This window comes from Musca domestica, unplaced genomic scaffold, assembly GCF_030504385.1.
Source record: "Musca domestica strain aabys unplaced genomic scaffold, Musca_domestica.polishedcontigs.V.1.1 18, whole genome shotgun sequence".
Lineage (NCBI taxonomy): Eukaryota > Metazoa > Arthropoda > Insecta > Diptera > Muscidae > Musca > Musca domestica.
This window is the reverse complement of record NW_026712238.1, coordinates 4,135,153-4,154,140: the sequence shown is the minus strand read 5'-3', so window position 1 is coordinate 4,154,140 and position 18,988 is coordinate 4,135,153. Positions and strand designations below refer to the sequence as shown.

General features: G+C 35.3%; 1 protein-coding gene across 1 annotated transcript in view; it reads right to left on the bottom strand.

The window, feature by feature from the left end:
* The window catches only part of LOC101891493 (GTPase-activating Rap/Ran-GAP domain-like protein 3), a 295,890-nt gene that overhangs the window by 68,400 nt on the left and 208,502 nt on the right, over positions 1-18,988 (bottom strand). Inside the window, exons 5-6 of the mRNA XM_059120865.1 lie at positions 13,233-13,314; positions 8,487-8,605 (exon numbers count right to left, since the gene is read on the bottom strand). Coding sequence (XP_058976848.1) covers positions 8,487-8,605; positions 13,233-13,314 — 201 coding nt within the window. The remainder of the gene's footprint in view (positions 1-8,486; positions 8,606-13,232; positions 13,315-18,988) is intronic.

The window sequence follows — 18,988 nt, the reverse complement described above, 5'->3', positions numbered from 1 at the left end:
TATAGATGGAATATTGATATTTTGAATGTAGGTGATCATTGCTAGGTATTGTACTCTTAAATCGGAAATATTGAAATTTAAGAGAAAATGAATTTTCTTAATTTGTGTTCCAAAATCGTACTTTTTGGTTTAAAAAAGTATTACTAATGTAGTAAATGCGATGGTTTGATTTAGCATCGGGTCTCCTCTGTTGTGAAGGGTCAATTATGAACAGCATTGTGTATGGAGCACCTAATAATAAAAAGTAATAAATGCCTAATAGTATTCAATACTTAAATGTAATAAAAAGCCAAAATTCTATACATTTACTTTGGCTACCCTAAGGGATACAATGTTATTGTGCTATCAAGAAGAACTAGATTTATGAAATTTTGAAAGAGGTTAATGTATGATTGAAATACGCCTTTTTATGAAAGTGCATACTTCTTGGTGACAAAATGTTCCAAAAGTTAAAAAACTGATTAAAACTTTAACTAAGCAATCTGCGGGAACTAAATCTTGCATAATGCTATGTTACAAACAAATGTGCAAAGCGTAATACCCTGACCACAGTGTGGTGTAGGGTATAAAAAGGAGGCAGTATTGGACGTTGTTTTTTAATGGTGTGAAAAATACCCAAATGTATAAATTTGTACACATTTGAAATTAAGCTATCGATAAAAAAATATTTTTGGAATTTTGTGTGAGGGTCACTTTTGGTTCAGACAAGGACTGATTTTTCGGGATTTGGCAAAACTTTGCAAACCAACAATTTTGTCAGCGCTAGGTCAGGTACGAAAATTGACAATATCGGTCAACTCTATCAATCAAATGGTGAATGGTGATTTTTGAATAATTAAAACTCTTATAAAATGCAGAATAAGCATCTGCTTCTCTTCAACTTTGGCATTTGAAATTCCACTTGGAACTGGAGATATAGGATCAGAAGGAGGTACCTTCCAAAAATTTAGATTTGATATGCACATATCTACTGATCGAATAGAGATACAGTCTTCAAATTTGGAATGAGTGACGAAATTGGATCAGAAAATATATTTGCCAAATTATATTAAAATCGGTTCAGATTTGGATATAGCTCCCATGTATATTTTCGACCGATTTCGTTTATTTGATCCACCAAACACGATACGTATGTCCGATTCCAATGAAATTCGGCATGAGTGACTAAATTTGGTACAAAATATAAATTTGTCAAATTAAATATTTAAATAGGTTCAGATTTGAATACAGCTCCCATACATATTTTCGTCCGATTTCACATATATCGCACCCAACGCGATATATAAGTCCGACTCCAATGAAATTTGGGCAGAGAGGCGAGTACCAAAAAGAAATTGCCAAATTATATTTAAATCGGTTGAAGTTTGGATATATCTCCGATATATATTTTTCGGCCGATCTTATTTATGTTATGTACCAAACACGATTTGTATGTCCGATTCCAATGAAATTCAGAATGTGTGGCTGAATTTGGTTAAAATAATAAATTTGTCAATTTAATTAGAAATCGATTAAAATTTGGATATAGCTCCCATATGTATTCTCGGCCGACTTCACATATTTGATACGCCAAACACGGTATGTATAATGTGACCATTTATATTTTTCGTCAGAGCGGGACGCCTGCGGAATTTTATAAAAAAAAAAATTATGCATTTAAAAACAAATTTTATTCAAAAACGGAGAGAATACGTATAAATCTAATTTATGAAATTAATCTTATGTCTAAGTATTTGTTTTATATTTGTCAGCAGACCAAATTATTTTTAAAATATCGGGTCTAGTTTTCAAGTAGGAATGGAGCTGATTACATTGTTTGTTGATTTTAGTCTTAGTAATTAAAATAGCTTTTAAAACTGTCACACTTAACTGCGTTTTTTCACTTGTCCATATTTTATTCATTAGGGAAAAAACTCTTTCGACAGGTGCGTTACTTCCAGGCATACATAAAACATATTCAATAATTGTGCGAAAGTTTGTGCAGTTGAGATTATTAGCACGGAAGTGTTTAAACAGCTCCTCCCAACGGTCTTCTGTAGCAACATTCTCATCGCTCCAGCTTTTGATTTTTTCAACTGTGACGTAACTGGAAATAAGCGAAAACTCATCGAACACCTCCGTATCTTGGCTACTGCTAAGAAATCTTTGTGTGATCAGCAAATCCGTCACATTCTGTACGTCTTCCCAAGTAGGGACTTTTCTCAAATTTGACCATTCAAATACTGCTAGTTGTGCATTGAACTGGCACCACTGTTCCAAGTATTCTTTACTTGTCTTATAAAAATCCGCTGCCGCAGTTTTCACATTCTGCTCATCAACAGCAACGTCAGTTTTTTGTAATTTTACCAGTAGATTGCGGACGGAATTAGGAAGGAAAATCGAATTCTCTTTAAGTTCTAAGTTATCTCGGAGACGACTAATTTCATTCGCAGACTCTATTGCGGACACGTTTTGTCCCTCGATTTTCAACACGGCTTGATGAAAAATCGCTGTCTGTGCGTGCAAAAAATATAACCACAATTCAGAGCTGGGATTTTCGAAAAACGTTTTTAAAATAGTAGGGCATTTATCTATGATCAGAAAATAGGTTTTCAAAGGCTGAAACATTTTTAAAATTCTCTCAAGCGCCGGCATTAAAGCAAGCCACCTTGTTTTACTGTAGCCCAACAGTTTCTGATACTCTGTGTCGGTGGAATCACAGAACTCTTTCAGAACTTCTACCCGAATGCTGTAGATGTAGAAGAATGAATAAATTTTCACAATGATGCATTCGAAGTCAACAGGGAGACAATCTGCGGCTGTTTTGATAGCATTATGAATTATATGGGCTCCACACCCAATCCCAATGAGCTGCCTTCCGACGGATAGGTTCAATTTCGCGTAAACATTATTTATCCCTTTTCTATTCTTTCCTCCGAAATTGCAGTTTGTATTGTCTGCAAAAAATGCCACAATTTTCTTATTCAAATCATTGCAAGATAATACTTCTTTCAAATAATCCACAATTATATCAGATGATTCACCTGGCTGCTTTTGAAACTCTAAAATCCTGACTCTCACGCCTTCGTATGGTACAAAATAGCGAACTAAAACAGGGAATAATTTTGTTGAGCCACGATTGGAAGCATCGGTTAATAAAGATATGCAGTGGGCTTCTTGAAGGTGTTCTTTCAATTCGTCCATCGCCATAGGTGCCAGCACATTGACAACTATAGCATGTTTGTATTAGATTTGAAGCACAGTCATTCGAACGAAAACTGTGGTTTTCTTGCACTGTGTGGTACGCCCACGCACCTTCCGCTGCAGCTATATCCAAGTCTTTGGAAGTCGCCAAATTTGTTCTTTTAAAAAAAGAAAGCATTGACGAGCTTGAAGCGGCAGCTTGATCAGAAAGCTTGTGTTTTTCCGATTTTAAATGCTTCTCAATATCACTGGCACCACCATATCCAACACTAAAATCAGTACGACATTTTTCACACATAACGTCTGATTCACCACTTCTTTGTTTTATAAATGGATACTTATTTTGCAAAGAAATGTTAAAAGTACACTTGCGTTTAGGCATTATTGTAATGTTACAATCACTAACATTGAAAATAAATTGTTTGACTTTGCTCGCCTTCTCCGACTCCGCGATGAAAAGATACCAGAACAATTTAGAGCGTCTATGCTTAGGGTACTGACAGAGTGACAGAATCTTTTTCTGTTTTTATAAGCATTTTTAATTTGGTGATTTCCCTTGTTATGCTGGAGTTAATGTCAACGCCGTCGACGACGCCGAAAAAGTTGAAACAGATTGAACTTTTTCGGCGTCGAATTTCTTACGGCGTTAAGATTAACTGCTCTCATAAAATTTCAAACGATTCAATTTTTTTTTGGCATTTGACGCCGTCGACGACGTCGACATTAACTCCAGCATTAGCATTACAAAATCTTTCGAGTTTATTTTAATGTTAGTGTTGCTTAAAAAAAAAACTATGCAAATAAATTATATGTTCACGGGGAAAAAAATAACTCATGTATTTTTCATCAATATCAATATCCAGTATTTTCGAGAGCGGGACATTTTTGCTCTCGCTGGGGACAGCGGGACAGATAACCTCAAAGCGGGACGTATGGTCACGTTAGGTATGTACCTCCAATTTCGATTAAATATGGAAAGTGTGACGGAATTTGGTGTACAATTAAATTTTGTCAAATTATTGTGATATCGTTTCAGATTGGGATATGATTTTATTAAGAAGCATTGACCCACAACGCCTTTGCAATGGTATTTGGCTAAATGTAAAAAACTACACAACAATTTAATGTATCCTCAATTATTACGGGGAAGTGTGTTGCTACCTCGAATTCTCTAATTGCAACAGAAATTACATTCAACCTCACAAGTTTGCAGTTTCCTGCACGATTGTCATTAATATAAACAAGCATGCATTGGCTAAGGATATACATCTGTCGCAAAACCGACGAATACTTTTTAACTGGGTTTGATTTCAGTTATACTCGAGACCGGATACTTCGATATCCGTACTTAAGACTTCGACTGGTTCGAAAAGTTCCGAAATTTTACAACATTGTCATTGAGCGGTCAATATAAGGAAGACCTTTGAAATTTTACATATTTCCATGAGCTTCACTCTTTCTTTATAAAGGTGTGAGAAGGTGAGATTTTCGGAATCTTATACTTTAAGGATTGTGCAAGATGGCATTGATTGTACAGAATGGCATTTATCGGGCTTATTTTCGGTAATCAATTCGGCAAGTACTAAAAGATACACAATGGTACAAAATTTCTGTCGATCTGCAAAAACATGTATTTTGAAATTTAATATGAAAATGGGCAATATGGGCCGGGATTTGTGGAATTTCGTTAAAGGAACAAAAAGTACTTACAGGTACACAATTTTTTTGGATTGTTTATAGAGATCTTTTAAAAACTTTTCATAAGGAATGAAATACGGCGGAATTTTAAGACTTTTGAACCTAAGAGGTGCCTAAAGTACTGAAATGTACAGAATGGTACAACACCGTAATTGGTTAATCGGTAACAGCATAACATTTAAAATGCAGCTGAATGAAACAGTAATGACCGGCAGGATTGTTCCTATACCACACTTTAAGGTACAAAATGGTATAACATTGTTATTAATCAACCGATATTGATTGATGTGGGTGATTTGTGGGGGGGATTTTTGAGACTTCATACCCTACTGTAAGGGTAAGTACTAAATTGTACAACGTTAATTTTGATCGATCGAAGTTTTGCAGGTTAGCCATTTTTATGTAGAAATACGACAAGATTTTAGAAACTTACTGAAAGGTACAAGATTTTTACTGATCGATTAATAAAAGTCAGAACTTAATATAGGATTCACTCTTTCAGCTTTTGGTTTTTGCACATTTATATCTTAAGGATAACAAAAATAGAGCTAGAATTTTAAAATGAATCTGACTGTTCTGTGTAGATGGGGGATATATGGGGCGTGTTCCAACTGCTAAGATAAGCCCGCCGTCCTCTGAATCGGAAAGTTTTTACATATTTTATGAACATGTTGATTGAAAACTCACATTTTTGTCTGTCATACCACTCGACAGCTCAAAAGTTGGTGACATTCGATGTCGAACAATTTTTTTACAAAGATCCATTTAAATGAAATACGAATTTTTTCGAGTAGTCGATTTTACTCACCATTTGAGTTAAATGCGGGAACAGACAGTTACAGAAATTCAAGTTGTATTCCTTACGAATTGAAAGAAGTCTTAAGATTCCTCTAGAAAAACCGCCTAAGAATGTAGAGTTGAACAAGTAAAAAAAAAACAAGTAAGCAAAGGCTACAGTCGAGCGGGGCCGACCGTTGAATACCCTACAACACTATAATAAACGATACAGTTTATATAGGCGAGATACTCGAAAGAATTCCACAAGATATTATGACAAATAATAAAAGAAAACCATCAGGTTTCGTTCTCTAATTTTCGAATAATAGCAACTTAAACTAGTTTGCTTATTTCCAATTTATTGGTAGATGTTGCACGTAAATGATCTTCTTAGATCTGGAACCAATATTTCCCAAAGACCTATAATCTCTCAGAAGTGGCAAATGATTAACATTTATTTTTTGTTTTTAGACTGAAACGCTTCTATATGAGATACAGACATTTGACTATATTCTTCAACTAAATCAGCGTTAACGAAATAGTCAGAAGTGCGTCTTTCCTGTGCGATTTAGACAGAAGTGCGTCTTTCCAAAACTGCTTGGCTTTTGCAATGTCCGGTAACCCCAATTCAAATGTGCCTAAAGATCGGGCGATAATTACGACCTACTGACAATTTTTCAGTTTTTTGGTCCATTTCAACCCCTAAATATATGGCGATCATCTCCAAAAAGAATAGGGTTCTATTCTGACCCTCATCTTATCTCCATGCAAAATTTCGTAAGGTTCGGCCCATAAATGCGATCTGTATATGATATCCTGATATCCTAACTACTTAGTTTTGTTAGCTAGAAATATTACCAAATGTTTAATTCAAAATGAAAATATGCCAAAAATATGACAAAATTGAAAAAAATATGAGAAAATATTACAAAATCAATATTTTCATCTTTATAGAGATATTTTTATGCGATTTTTTAGGCGTTGTTTCTTTCCTGCCAAGAGGCCATTCTGAATTAATGAGAACTGTCGAAATCAGTTCAGCCGTTCTCGACATATAATAGATCTTTCAAGCATATCTTCTTTGATAGACATATATATCGCACATATTTTGCTATATATCCGATTTATTGGATTTAACATCAATGTTAAGATCAGAAGTAACCTTGTCATGGCTTTGTGATTTCGCTGGGATTTAAAATATTCGCGGTTTAATGAAAAATTTTGAATTTTTTCAACACAAAATATAGGGTCTATTTTACCCGCTAAATATTATCCGATGACCACCTAAATTGGTAGGCTCTAAACTCTAGCTACATGCGAAGTTCCGCGTCGATTGGTCTATGATTGCGACCTTTATAGCTACTGCAAAATCCGACATTTTTTCAGTTTTTTGTCCATTATGACCCCTAAATATTATGCAATCATCTCCAAAAGAAATAGGGTTCTATTCTGACCCTAGCTCCACCTCCATTTTAAATTTCGTCAGGATCGGGCCATAATTGCGACCTGTAGAGTGATTACAAATTAACATGGACAGACGGACAGACGGACGGACATACATAGCTAGATCGACTCAACTCGGCGAGATAGGAAGATCCATATATACTTTCCTATATGGGAAATCAATATTTCGAGGTGTTACATAATTATTGGCCCAATGAAACTTATAATACCCCCAACACATAGTGTTGTAGGGTATAAACATTAAGTTCGGCCGGGCCAAACTTTTAATACCCTCCACCTTAGGGTAAAAGAAACATTAGAAGAAATGTGGCGAAAACCATTAAAATGCCGAATATCGGGAGGTACCGTTATATGGGGGCTATATCAAATCATGGACCCATGCATGCAATGTTTCGCCACCGGAGCTATGACCCACAAATACCAATTTTTAGACAAATCCGTGAAAAAATGTGGCAAAAAAAAACTAAAATACCGAATATCGGGAGGTACCTATATATGGTGGCTATACAACAACGTGGACCTAGACATGCAATGTTTTGCCACACGCTCAGGGACCCGTTTTGACCTACAAATACCAATTTTCAGACAAATCCTTGAAAAAATGTGGCATTATCAAAATACCGAATATCGGGAGGTACCGTTAAATGGGGACTATACCAGAACGTGGACCGATATATCTCATTTTCAATACCAACCATCCTAGACACAATGCAAATTGGTCTGCCAAATTTTGGCACTCTACGTCAAATAATGTGGGCAGACAGACGGACAGACAGACAGACGTACATCGTTAAATCGACTTAGAATTTTATGCTGATTATGAATATATATATACTTTATGGGGTCTAAGACGAATATTTAAGGATGTTACAAACGGAATAACAAAGTTAATATACCCTCCTTTCCAAGGTGGAGGGTATAAAAATTGAAAAGTTTTTTTCTGCCATCAAAGTTAAGGGTCCTTGCTAGTTACTATTAAATTATCAGAGATATTTACTTCCATGCAATAATTTTTCCTTATGCCAATGGGAAGATCTTCAAATAAGTGTATACTATTGAATGGTGCTGTTGTTATATTTTCCCTGAACTATTTTCCTTTTCTTTTGTTTTCTCAACCATGTCTTCAAGTCATATTAACCATTTAGAAATTCCTTCAGCTCTCTCAACATTCGACATATTCCAGTACAAATATTTTGAAAGCATTCACAAAAGTTTTGATATGTGCCAAATGAATTTGTTTCTCTTTTTCATTCGCCAGCTACGTGCCAGTTGTATCAAATAATTTTCTTTTCAAGCAGACGCTGCGATGTACCTTCTGCTGCTGGTGATATTCTTTCATTACCTTAAATTCTTCAACCACTTACCTGTTTGCGAAATAGTATGGCTCGGTACATGGGAGCTCCTTGATTGCCAGAGTCCTGTGAAACAACCGATAAAAAGTATGGACTTTTCTCAGCATCGATGCCAACATAGTTTTGATGTACTGCAGGGAGAGAGAGAGACAAAAAATATAAAACAAATGAAAAGAAACAGACCAGACACAGATGTAAGACAATTTTGCAGCAGAAGAAAGTGTGGAAATACTCGGCAGTATAAAGAAATCTTTTGCTGTGTGAAATGATTCAATGCAACGAAATTTGAAAAATTCTTTTGGTAGAACGTGTTCGGAGCAAATATTCAATGTGTTGAGGTGTTAAAGCATTTGTGTTGTTCACTTTTTTCATGAAATGATATACAATTTAAGACTAAATAGAGATTTTGGGGAAATCAACAAGAAAGTGAAGAATAGTCGATTACGTCTAAGTTTTTGATGTATGGAGATATGCAAAAATATGAACACATTGTAAAAAATAACAATTAACAACAATGGTTACGACAGAAAACATAAGATTTTGTTAAAGTGAAGGAATTTCCTTCTTAGGAATTTATACCATACAGCTTAATGTGTTCGGGGTACTATGAATTTGATTGAGTCAAAAATTATGTAACATCTCGAAATATTAGTTCTGCCCATAGGATGTTATATATGAATCTTCATATCCCGCCGAGCTAAGTCGTTCTAGCTATGTGTTTCCGTCCGTCGGTCCATGTGATTTTGTATTCACACTACAAGTCGCCATTTTTCCCGATTCTCACGTCATTTTGCATGTAGGTGGGGTAATTGTCAGAATAGAAGCCTTTTGCTTTTGGAGATGATCGCAAAATATTTAGGGGTTGTAATTGACCAAAAAAAGAAAATGTTCCCGATTTTGTAACTGCTCCGTAGGTTGCAATTATAGACCATTCAGACACAGAATAATGTATTGGGCTATAGTTTTGAGCAGGACAGAAACCTACCAATTTGGATGGTCATCAAAAAATAGTTGGACGGTAAAATAAACTATAACTTTTACGTAAAAAATACGAACATTTCTACTACACCAAGAATATTTTTTATCCCGGCGAAATCACAAGATACAAAAAACCACTTCTGACCGTGAGGCTGACAGTCAAAATATGGGATATATAACATAGTAGGTACAACTTATATGTAAAAAATATGTTATTTATCTCGCTTTTAATTCAAGAACCGCTGGACATTTCTATTTTACAATTCTCACCAATTCGGAATGGCCTCTGGGCAAAAAAGGATATTGGAATTGAAATCTACTGTTTTTGAAGACGTATATTTAGGGATTCGATTGGACGAAAAAATTGAAAAAAAATGAAAATTTTCCTGGTTTTGCGGTTGCTTTATAGGTCACAATTAAAATCCTACCGATACGGAATTTGGCATGAGGTTAAAGTTTAGGACAGCGGAGAAATCAAGAATATTGAATAAGCATTGAATTATTTTTAGGGGGTAAAATGGAAATTGTTTTGAATACCCTTATTGTGGGACAAATACCACAGGTCAAAAATCAAAGTTAAAATTTTTGCAGCTATGTTTTGCAATATTTCAAAAACGAAAATTACCAAAATGAATTTGAAGGGGCGGCCAACTAAAATCGTTAATGCTCGCAAATTGCGTCTTATATGCTGGAGGATAATGAATTCGGGAGCATTATTTCAATAGAATTGGTTTTGACAACATTTGGTGAAATTATTTAAAGGCTTTATTAGTTACAACTATGTTTTTAGTACTTTTGCCAAATTGTGCAGGCTTACTTCTGTCATTGTTCGGAAAAATTGAGGTGAGTCTTGTGCATGGGCAGAGTTTTTGGAAATTCGTAGTAAAAGTATACGAAAATAACTTAAATAATTAAAAAATTGAACGCTTTGTATTGGGCAAGCGCAATGAGCTAGAATTCTGAAATTTGATATGAGGGTCACTGAGGCACTGCAGAATAGATGTACCAAAGGATTTTAGAAGGTGAAATTCTGTAATTTGATATTAAGGTAACTGTTGGTATCTGTGCTTGAGATTTGACGGGGGCTCGGAAATGCTTTCTATATATCTACGTACTAAATAGTACTAAATTTGGCATTAGGTGAAGGGATAGGACTGGAATACTTAAATGTGATTTTGAGGTCTACATTGGTATCTGAAATTCAGATATGGAAGTGGTTTTGGAAATGAGTAAGAATAGTACTAGATTAGGTATTGGATGAAGGATTAAGTTTGATATATATGTCACCGTTGGTGTCTGTGATTGGCAGAAGGAGCTGACTATGGTTATGTGTACTATATTTGTACAAAATGGTAATATTTTTTGGTTGGAGTGGATTCTTTGTGGTAAATTGCAGAGCTGCATTCTGAAATTTGATTTAGGGTCACTCTTGGTATCTGTGCTGTAGATTTGGCGGTGGTTTGGGAAATACGTACGATATTTTTACGAAAAATACTAAATGATATTAAATTTGGTATTGGGTAAAAGGGATAGGGCTAGAATCCTAAAAATTTAATATTTAAGTCTCTACTGGTATCTGGATACCTAGATTCCAGGGGGTTGGTTTGGGAAGGTGTACTAAAGTACTAAATATTACTAAATTTGGTATTGAGCGAATGTGCGGAGCTGGAATCTCGAAATTGAGAATAAGTGAGAGGATAGAGAAGAAATCCTGAAATTTGATATGGTTTCAAGCGTTTCCATATGGGGGTGTGAAATAGTTTTGGGCAGAAAAATAGGATATAGGACCAGTGGGAATGGGTCGTGTAGGACCACTTTTTTGCTATATTCCATAGGAAGGATAATTTTTTAGTTATTATCTTTTTGGCAACACAGCGTTAAACAGCTCACGCACGTTTCGTGTTTTGACTCACTGTCAAACATTTTTAGCTTGATCTATAATTTAATCATAAATCGTCTTACAAATGAATCATTGGATTTTATTATCAAAATGTGCTCTCTGTTAAAAAAAGTTCATCACGTGCTTCTTTGACTTTATAATTGGTTTAGTCGACCCAATAGAAGCGGATATTGTGACTAAATTTCTCAAAAAAAAAAAAAAAAAAAAAAACTTATATCACATACTGCTCCGTCGCGGGCCGGTTTCTGTTTCTAAAACTTAACAAATTTACAGGAGGATGTAGGTGAGAAGCACTTTCAAATATAACTGGTGGAGATATTGAAAGCGAATGTCTTACCGGAACACGGAACTTTTTGGTAAATGCATTTTTTTTAATTTGGTTGAAAAATTGTGTTCTGCGACGAAATTCATTATTGGCTCATCGTGACGTTAATAAGCAGAATTGTCTATTTTGGAGTGAAAATCCTTCGATTTAAGCCTTTAGACCAGTCTTTGTGGGGCTATGTTGAAGCTCATTTCCATACAGACGAACCCACCTCAATTGACGCACTGGAAGACAACATTGAAGTACATTTCCGTGAGATACCGGCTGAAATGTTCGGGAAAGTATGCCAAAATTTGACTTAGCGCGTGAACCATTTGAACAAGCCGATTTTTGACCAATTTGGTGACTCACTTTTAGTTTAAAAGTTTCGATCAAAATAGTTCTTGTGTTGTTCCCAAAACGGGAACCTCTATAGACAATTTTATGCTTCAAGGATTGTCATCTAAAAATTCTTCTAGGATTATGAAAATACGGAAATTTAATGGGTAGCGTTATATGTGTGGAAAATGTGGACCTAGATATTCAATGTTCTACCACGGGAGCTAGAACCCATTATGAACTACAAATACCAATTTTTAGACAAATTCGTGCAAAAATGTTCCAAAAATCATACAAATACCGAATATCCAGAGGTATGTGGGGGCTATACAAAAACGTGGACCTATATATACAATGTTTCGCCACCGGAGCTAGAACCTTTTATGATCTACAAATACCAATTTTTAGACAAATCCGTGAAAAAATGTGGCGAAAATCATCAAAATGCCGAATATCGAAAGGTACTGTTATATGAAGGCTATACCAACAAGTGGACAGATATATCTGATTTTCAATACCAACCATCCTAGAAACGTCAACCAAATATCCTAAACAATGTGGGCTATATCGTGATTTCAACAGACAGACGGACAGACAGACAAACAGATATCGTTAAATCGAATTTGGAATTTTATGCTGATTATGAATACATATATACTTTATGTCTACGACGAATATTTAAGGATATTGCAAACGGAATGACAAAGTTAAAATACACTCCTTTTCCAGGTGGTGGGTACAAAAATTGGAAAGACACCTATACACAGTTTTCCATTTTTAGGTCAACTTTCGAAATCTATTGCTGTTTTCCAATAATCGTTTTTTAAGTTGCATTATAAGTTTATAGACTACCTTATGCCACTGTCCACGGCAGTAGGAAACAATGCTTCGGATTTTTTTGCCATATCCCAACACTTGTCATTTTCCGTTTGTGGTTACATGAAAAGAGCTTTCCACATGAATTGCACAACAATTAAATTAAAAGCGGATACAAAAAATAATCCATATGACAGCCTTTTTAACAATATCTAAAATAATGGTCATTCTACTAAATGACCACGTGTACGTATGTAGGCTGTCCGAATGCTCATATATCTATTGTCCCATATCCCACTCATTGATGAATAGGACGTCTTAACCAATAAGTACTCTTTAATGTGAGATGTTATTTGGGATATGGTTTCCAAAGAAGCATTCAGAAATATCTATTGACAAATTTGGAAATTGATTTACTTACATTTGCCCAAAAAATATTTGAAATACCAACGCGTTTGATGTTCGGGATTTTCCAATATTGGTGTGCTGGGCGAGCCGAATACCTGTAAATAGAAGAAAAAAACGAAAACAATGAATGAGAAGGTATAAAAGCATTTGGAATTCTCCAATTGAAGTCCTCAGCATGATAAAATGAAATCCATTTTGTCGTTGTGAATTAGTTTTCAGGACGAAGGATATGGTCTGGATGTTTATTTTCAATTGTAGTCGGAGGATATTTTTATTCTGTTTCGTTTTCTTTTTCTCAATTCATGTTTGTCAACTGCAATCAATCAAATGTCAAATACTTTAAAACGTACATTAGGTTAAATCCTAGTAAACACACACACATATATGTATGTGCAGATATGTGTGTACACATTGTCTTGATTTAATATGGATGTTATGTGTTTGTGAAAAATACAAAGCATGCCATTACCAGACATGTGAATGAATCGGATTTGTGGAATTGCTGCATATGTATGTGTACGTGTGTGGGTGTTGCTATGAAATAAATAAAAACATTATGTTATTTGTGCCAGGCAATGGAGATGGTTTAAGCCGCTGTCGAAATTAATGTTTTTAATTCGAAAAACATATGTAATTGGTTTGGGTTTTCTAATACCATCTAAAGCAATGTATTGCCAGGAATTATATTATCCTGAGGCTTGATTAAATTGCTGTGTTATTTTACCTACTCTATTAGGTGATTGAGGGTACATGTCATTTCTTTTTCGATATTTTGAAATTTTCATTGGATATGCTATGAAGTCCATTACCTTTGAAAATGTGATGATGTTCTTGTCAGATATGGAACACATGTTCTTCTGATTGCCAGGCAAAAGAGAATAAAGTGCATGTGCCTCAAAAATAACCTTGGAGGAATTCATTGAAAGGAGTAGTTTTAAGTTTCACTTGTGGGACATGTGATCACATATTATCTATGATAAGGAAATCAATTGTGGTCTGTAAAATTGATTCCGAGTGCTAAAAGCTTTTCATCTACAAGCACGTAGCCAAAGAGGTATTAAATATTTCAGATATAAAAATGGTCATATTTAAACAAGAGAATAGCGAAGGGTTTGAAACATAGACACATAGAGAATATTTGACAAATAATTCAATGCCAAATACCTAATTTCAAAGAATTCAGATAGAAAATGTGGCTTAAATGAGAATAATCGGAGGTACGTTATGTGGATGCTATACGAATACATTGTCCGATATAGCTAGTTTTCAACAGAAATTATCCCCGATAAAATTCAAACTATGCCACGTATTTTATATCATGATTGTCGTCTTCCTAATTTCCATCTTAAAAAGTTCAAAATTGTTCCCACTTTTGATATAACTGCTAAATATTGATAACGGATAATTAAATATATTGTGTACAGCACAACCCAAAACACATCTTGATGTCTTCACTAAAACAATGATAACCAGTAAGGAAAGTTCAAAAGTCGGGTGGGGTGGAATATTTGACACCGTACATCACTATGCGTATTTATTAGAGGTCCCGTAACAAAAAAAATTATATTGGGTACTTAAGTGAAGTAGATCGTACAAACTATGAATTTTATTTGAATAGCTTTATCATGGCTTTAGATTAGTCACAATTTGGGAACTATATCCAACTCTGGTCCGATTTTCAACAAATTTGATGGAGGTTTGATATGACCTCGATAAGAATAATATTCAACAAGTAAGTAAAGGCTATAGTCGTGCGGGGCCGACCATGTGATACCCTACAACACTGCAATTAGTTCGAAGTCCCCTTATGTCCAAAACCATTTTGGAAGATTTCGTTTTTGAAATAATGTCAAAAAATAATGCCCTTTAATTTGACCCTAACCCTACCGCCATACAAAATATCATAAGGATCGGACGATTATTGCGACATGCATATAATACCCTCAAAACGTAGTGTTGCGGAGTTTAAAAATTTAAAAAATTCACAATTCAAAATTGGAAGTCAAATTGAAAAAATCGCATGCGATAAAAAATATGACAACAATTGAAAAAAAATGGAACAAAATATATTAAATTTTTATTGCTTTATTTTTCCGCGAATTTCCTAGAATTTATCCGTTTCTAGCAAGAGACCATTCCGAATTGATGAGAATTGCGAAAATCGGCCCAGCCGTTCTTGACTTAAAAGCAGAAAAAATAAGATCTAATCTTTTACGTACCTATTTTGCTATATATCCGATTTCTTGGCTATCTACATCACTTTAATGGTCAGAAGTGACCTTTTAATGTATTTGTGATATGTCTGGGATTAAAAATATTCGCGGTTTAGTGGAAATTTTCTTATTTCCTTACATAAAAGTTGGGGTCTATTTTATCCGCTAAATATTGTCCGATGACTGCCCATGTAAATTTCCACGTCGATTGATTCAAAATTGTGGCTTATAGAGCAACTGCAATATGAAATTTTTCTGTTTTTGGTCCATTTTAACCCCTGAATATTGTGCAATCATCTCCAAAAACAATAGGGTTCTATTCTGACCATAATCCCACCTCCATTTTCAATTTCATGAGGATCGGGCTATAATTGCAACCTGTACAGTGATTACAAATTAACATGGACAGACGGACGGACGGACATACATAGCTAGATCGACTCAGCTCGGCGAGATAGGATGATCCATACATAGTGTCCTATGTCGGGGACCAATATTTCGAGGTGTTACATAATTTTTGGCCCAATCAAACTTATAATACTCCCAACACATAGTGTTGTAGGGTATAAAAATATTTACTGGAGTAATAAATATACCGGACCGAGTTTCACCAAATGGAAAAAAATGGTTGAATATGAAAAATCTATCCAATTTTGGCAGACATTACAAATATGGTGGACAATAAAAATCGGATGAATATGTGTATCAAAGCTATATAAAAATCGTCAAATCGGATAAATATATCTAAATAACTGAACCGATTGTTGCAAAAATCGGAAGTGCCAAGATTCAGTTCATTTGGGCTGATATTAGCCATTTGGTGCACATTAAACCTGATATCGGATAAAGATATATATGGGAGCTATATCCAAATCTGAACCGATCTTTACAACATTTTAGCCACTTTTTTTCTGAGCTGTATCTGATATCTGGTAAGGTTCACTGTTGTGGAGTGCACACATGTGAGGGACAACAAACCTCAAATCGGATGAATAATATATATGAGAGCTATAGAGCTGTATTTGAATCGATTTTCAAAAAAGTTGAAGTACTTATTTGTAGGCTATATCTAAATCTGATCCGATCTCCATAAAATTTGCCATAGGTATTTCTGTATCTCATATCTGGTACCAAATATTATTCTTTTGAAGTGCATATGACGCTTGTGAGGGACCTAAAGCCCCAAATCGGATGAAACATATATATGAGAGCTATAGCTATATCTGAACCCAGTGTTACCAAACTTGATGCTTCTTTAATTAATTCGGTCGGCAGTGTCAAAATTTAGTCCATTTCGGTTAATATTAGCCATTTGAATGTATATGATATCTAGTACCCATGATTACGAATGTTAGGCACTTAAACACTAAATCAGAGCAAACACATATATGGGAGCTAAAGCTTAATCTCAACCGATTTTTACAAAATTTGATAAATTGCTTCTAGACTTAACTCGGTCGGATGTGCCAAAATTCAGGTCATTTGGCCTGATATTGGTCAGTTGGACCACAGTTAACCAGAAATCGGTTGAAAATATACAGGATGAGCTAAAAAAAAGTTAAGAATTGTTCGAATTGGTCACCTTTGGCACGAATTATGGCCTTCAAACGGCCAATGAAACCATGACACGCTGCCCGAATGTTGTTGGCCCATTCCCGGCGAAGCGATTGCTAGAGGTGACCGACACTTTGGTATTTTTTAGTGCCAACCTTGCTTTCCAAAATACTCCAGACACAATAGTCCAACAGATTTGTATCCGGAAATTTTGGTGACTATTGTGCGCTGGAAATAAAGTGAGGAACCTGATTTTTTAACCTTTCTTGGGTGACGCGTACTTAGTGCGATGGTACTGAGTTCTGTTGGAATGTCCAAGGTCTGCGGCCAAAATGTTTGCGTGCCCAGTGCTTTAATACACCCTCCAGAATATTTTCGCGATAATATCCGGCATTTATTCGACCATCGGCTGTTATGGCGGCCCACATCATCACCATGGCCGGCGCTTGAGTTCTTGTGGCCAGCGGAAGGTGCACATTTTAAGCTGACTTCTTTGGCAAGCAAACACGATCATTTTGTTTGTTTACCAACTGCTGGACAACGAATGTTTTCTCATCGCAGAAAACCAAATTCGGCAGTTCCCCACTTTCCGCCAAGCGAAGCAAATCTCTAGCTCTTTTGGGTCTATTTTCTTTCTGTTGCGGTGTAATTTCTTGCACTTTTTTAATTTAAATGGCTTTACCCCGAGCTAATTTTTCAATATTTGCCGAATGGAATATTGCGATATGTTCAGCTCACGAGCCATTTTTCTGCTGATGTTGCTGTTTTCTTCCGTCCACTTCCTTGACGTCGGGCTATGCTACCAGTATCACGGTAACGAGCGATGGCATGAGACCCAAAGGTTTATTCACATTTAAATGCAGGAGTGCTCCAACGATAGCCACTTGTGGTTTTCCAGTCAAATATAAAGAAATGACACTATTACGCTTGAATTCTATCACGAATAACTTTTTTTCTGGAAAATTCAAACCGAAATGCTTTTATACGCTTGTAAACAATATAATGAGCTGTCACTGGAATAATTTTAACAGCTGTCGGACGAGTGTCTTAGAAATGACAGCAGTCTGAAGTTGGTTGCAGTTTTTTAATCTCGCCCTGTACATCTTTCAAAAGAATAAAAAAGGAAAGAAAAAAAAATATTCGCATTTTTTTTTTGGTATATAGTGAGCGATTTCCTTAGATTTTGTCCTTTTCTGGTCTAGGGGTTCTTGACTTACTAGCTAACTTACATCAAATTCTTTTACACATAGATTGTACCTATTTTACTAATATTTAATAACTTGACTATCAGCATCACTGTAACAGTCAGAAGTGACTTTTACGTGCATTTGTAATTTCGCCGGGGTTAAAAATATTTCCGATTTAATGGAAATTTTTGTAGATTTGTACATCATGGTCTACATATTTTACCCGCTAAATATTGTCCAATGACCAAACAAAATGGTAATCTTCTGCCCAGCCCTAAACTCAACCACATGCTAAATCAGGCGTCGGTTGGTCTATAATCGCAACCTGTAGAGCAACTGCAAAATCAGAAAAAATTTCTGTCTTTAAAACATTTCAACCCATTACAATATTGAAAATTTCGTGAAGAACGGGCCATAATTGCGGTGTATCGTGTTTACAAATTATCATGTACAGTCGGACGGACGGTCACACATATATAGACTCAACTCGGTGCCTATGTCCAGCACCAATATTTGGAGCTGTTTCAAAGAAACTTATAATAACCCCAATATATATTTTTGTAGGTCATAAAATTGCTTAGTTGAACATTTTACATTTTGTACGATTTTTTAGATATTGATAATGGTTTCTAAAAACTGAATACTTTGTCTTTTATAAGAATATTCGGAAATAACAAAATATGGGGAATAATTCAGAGTCACGCTTTCATATATTTTGACCCAGTGTCAACGCTCTTTCTAAGATGTACTGTGGATATGAGTGCAAGATATATTTTTTCTGGAGTTCTAGTCTTCAACTCTGTATTAGTCCGATG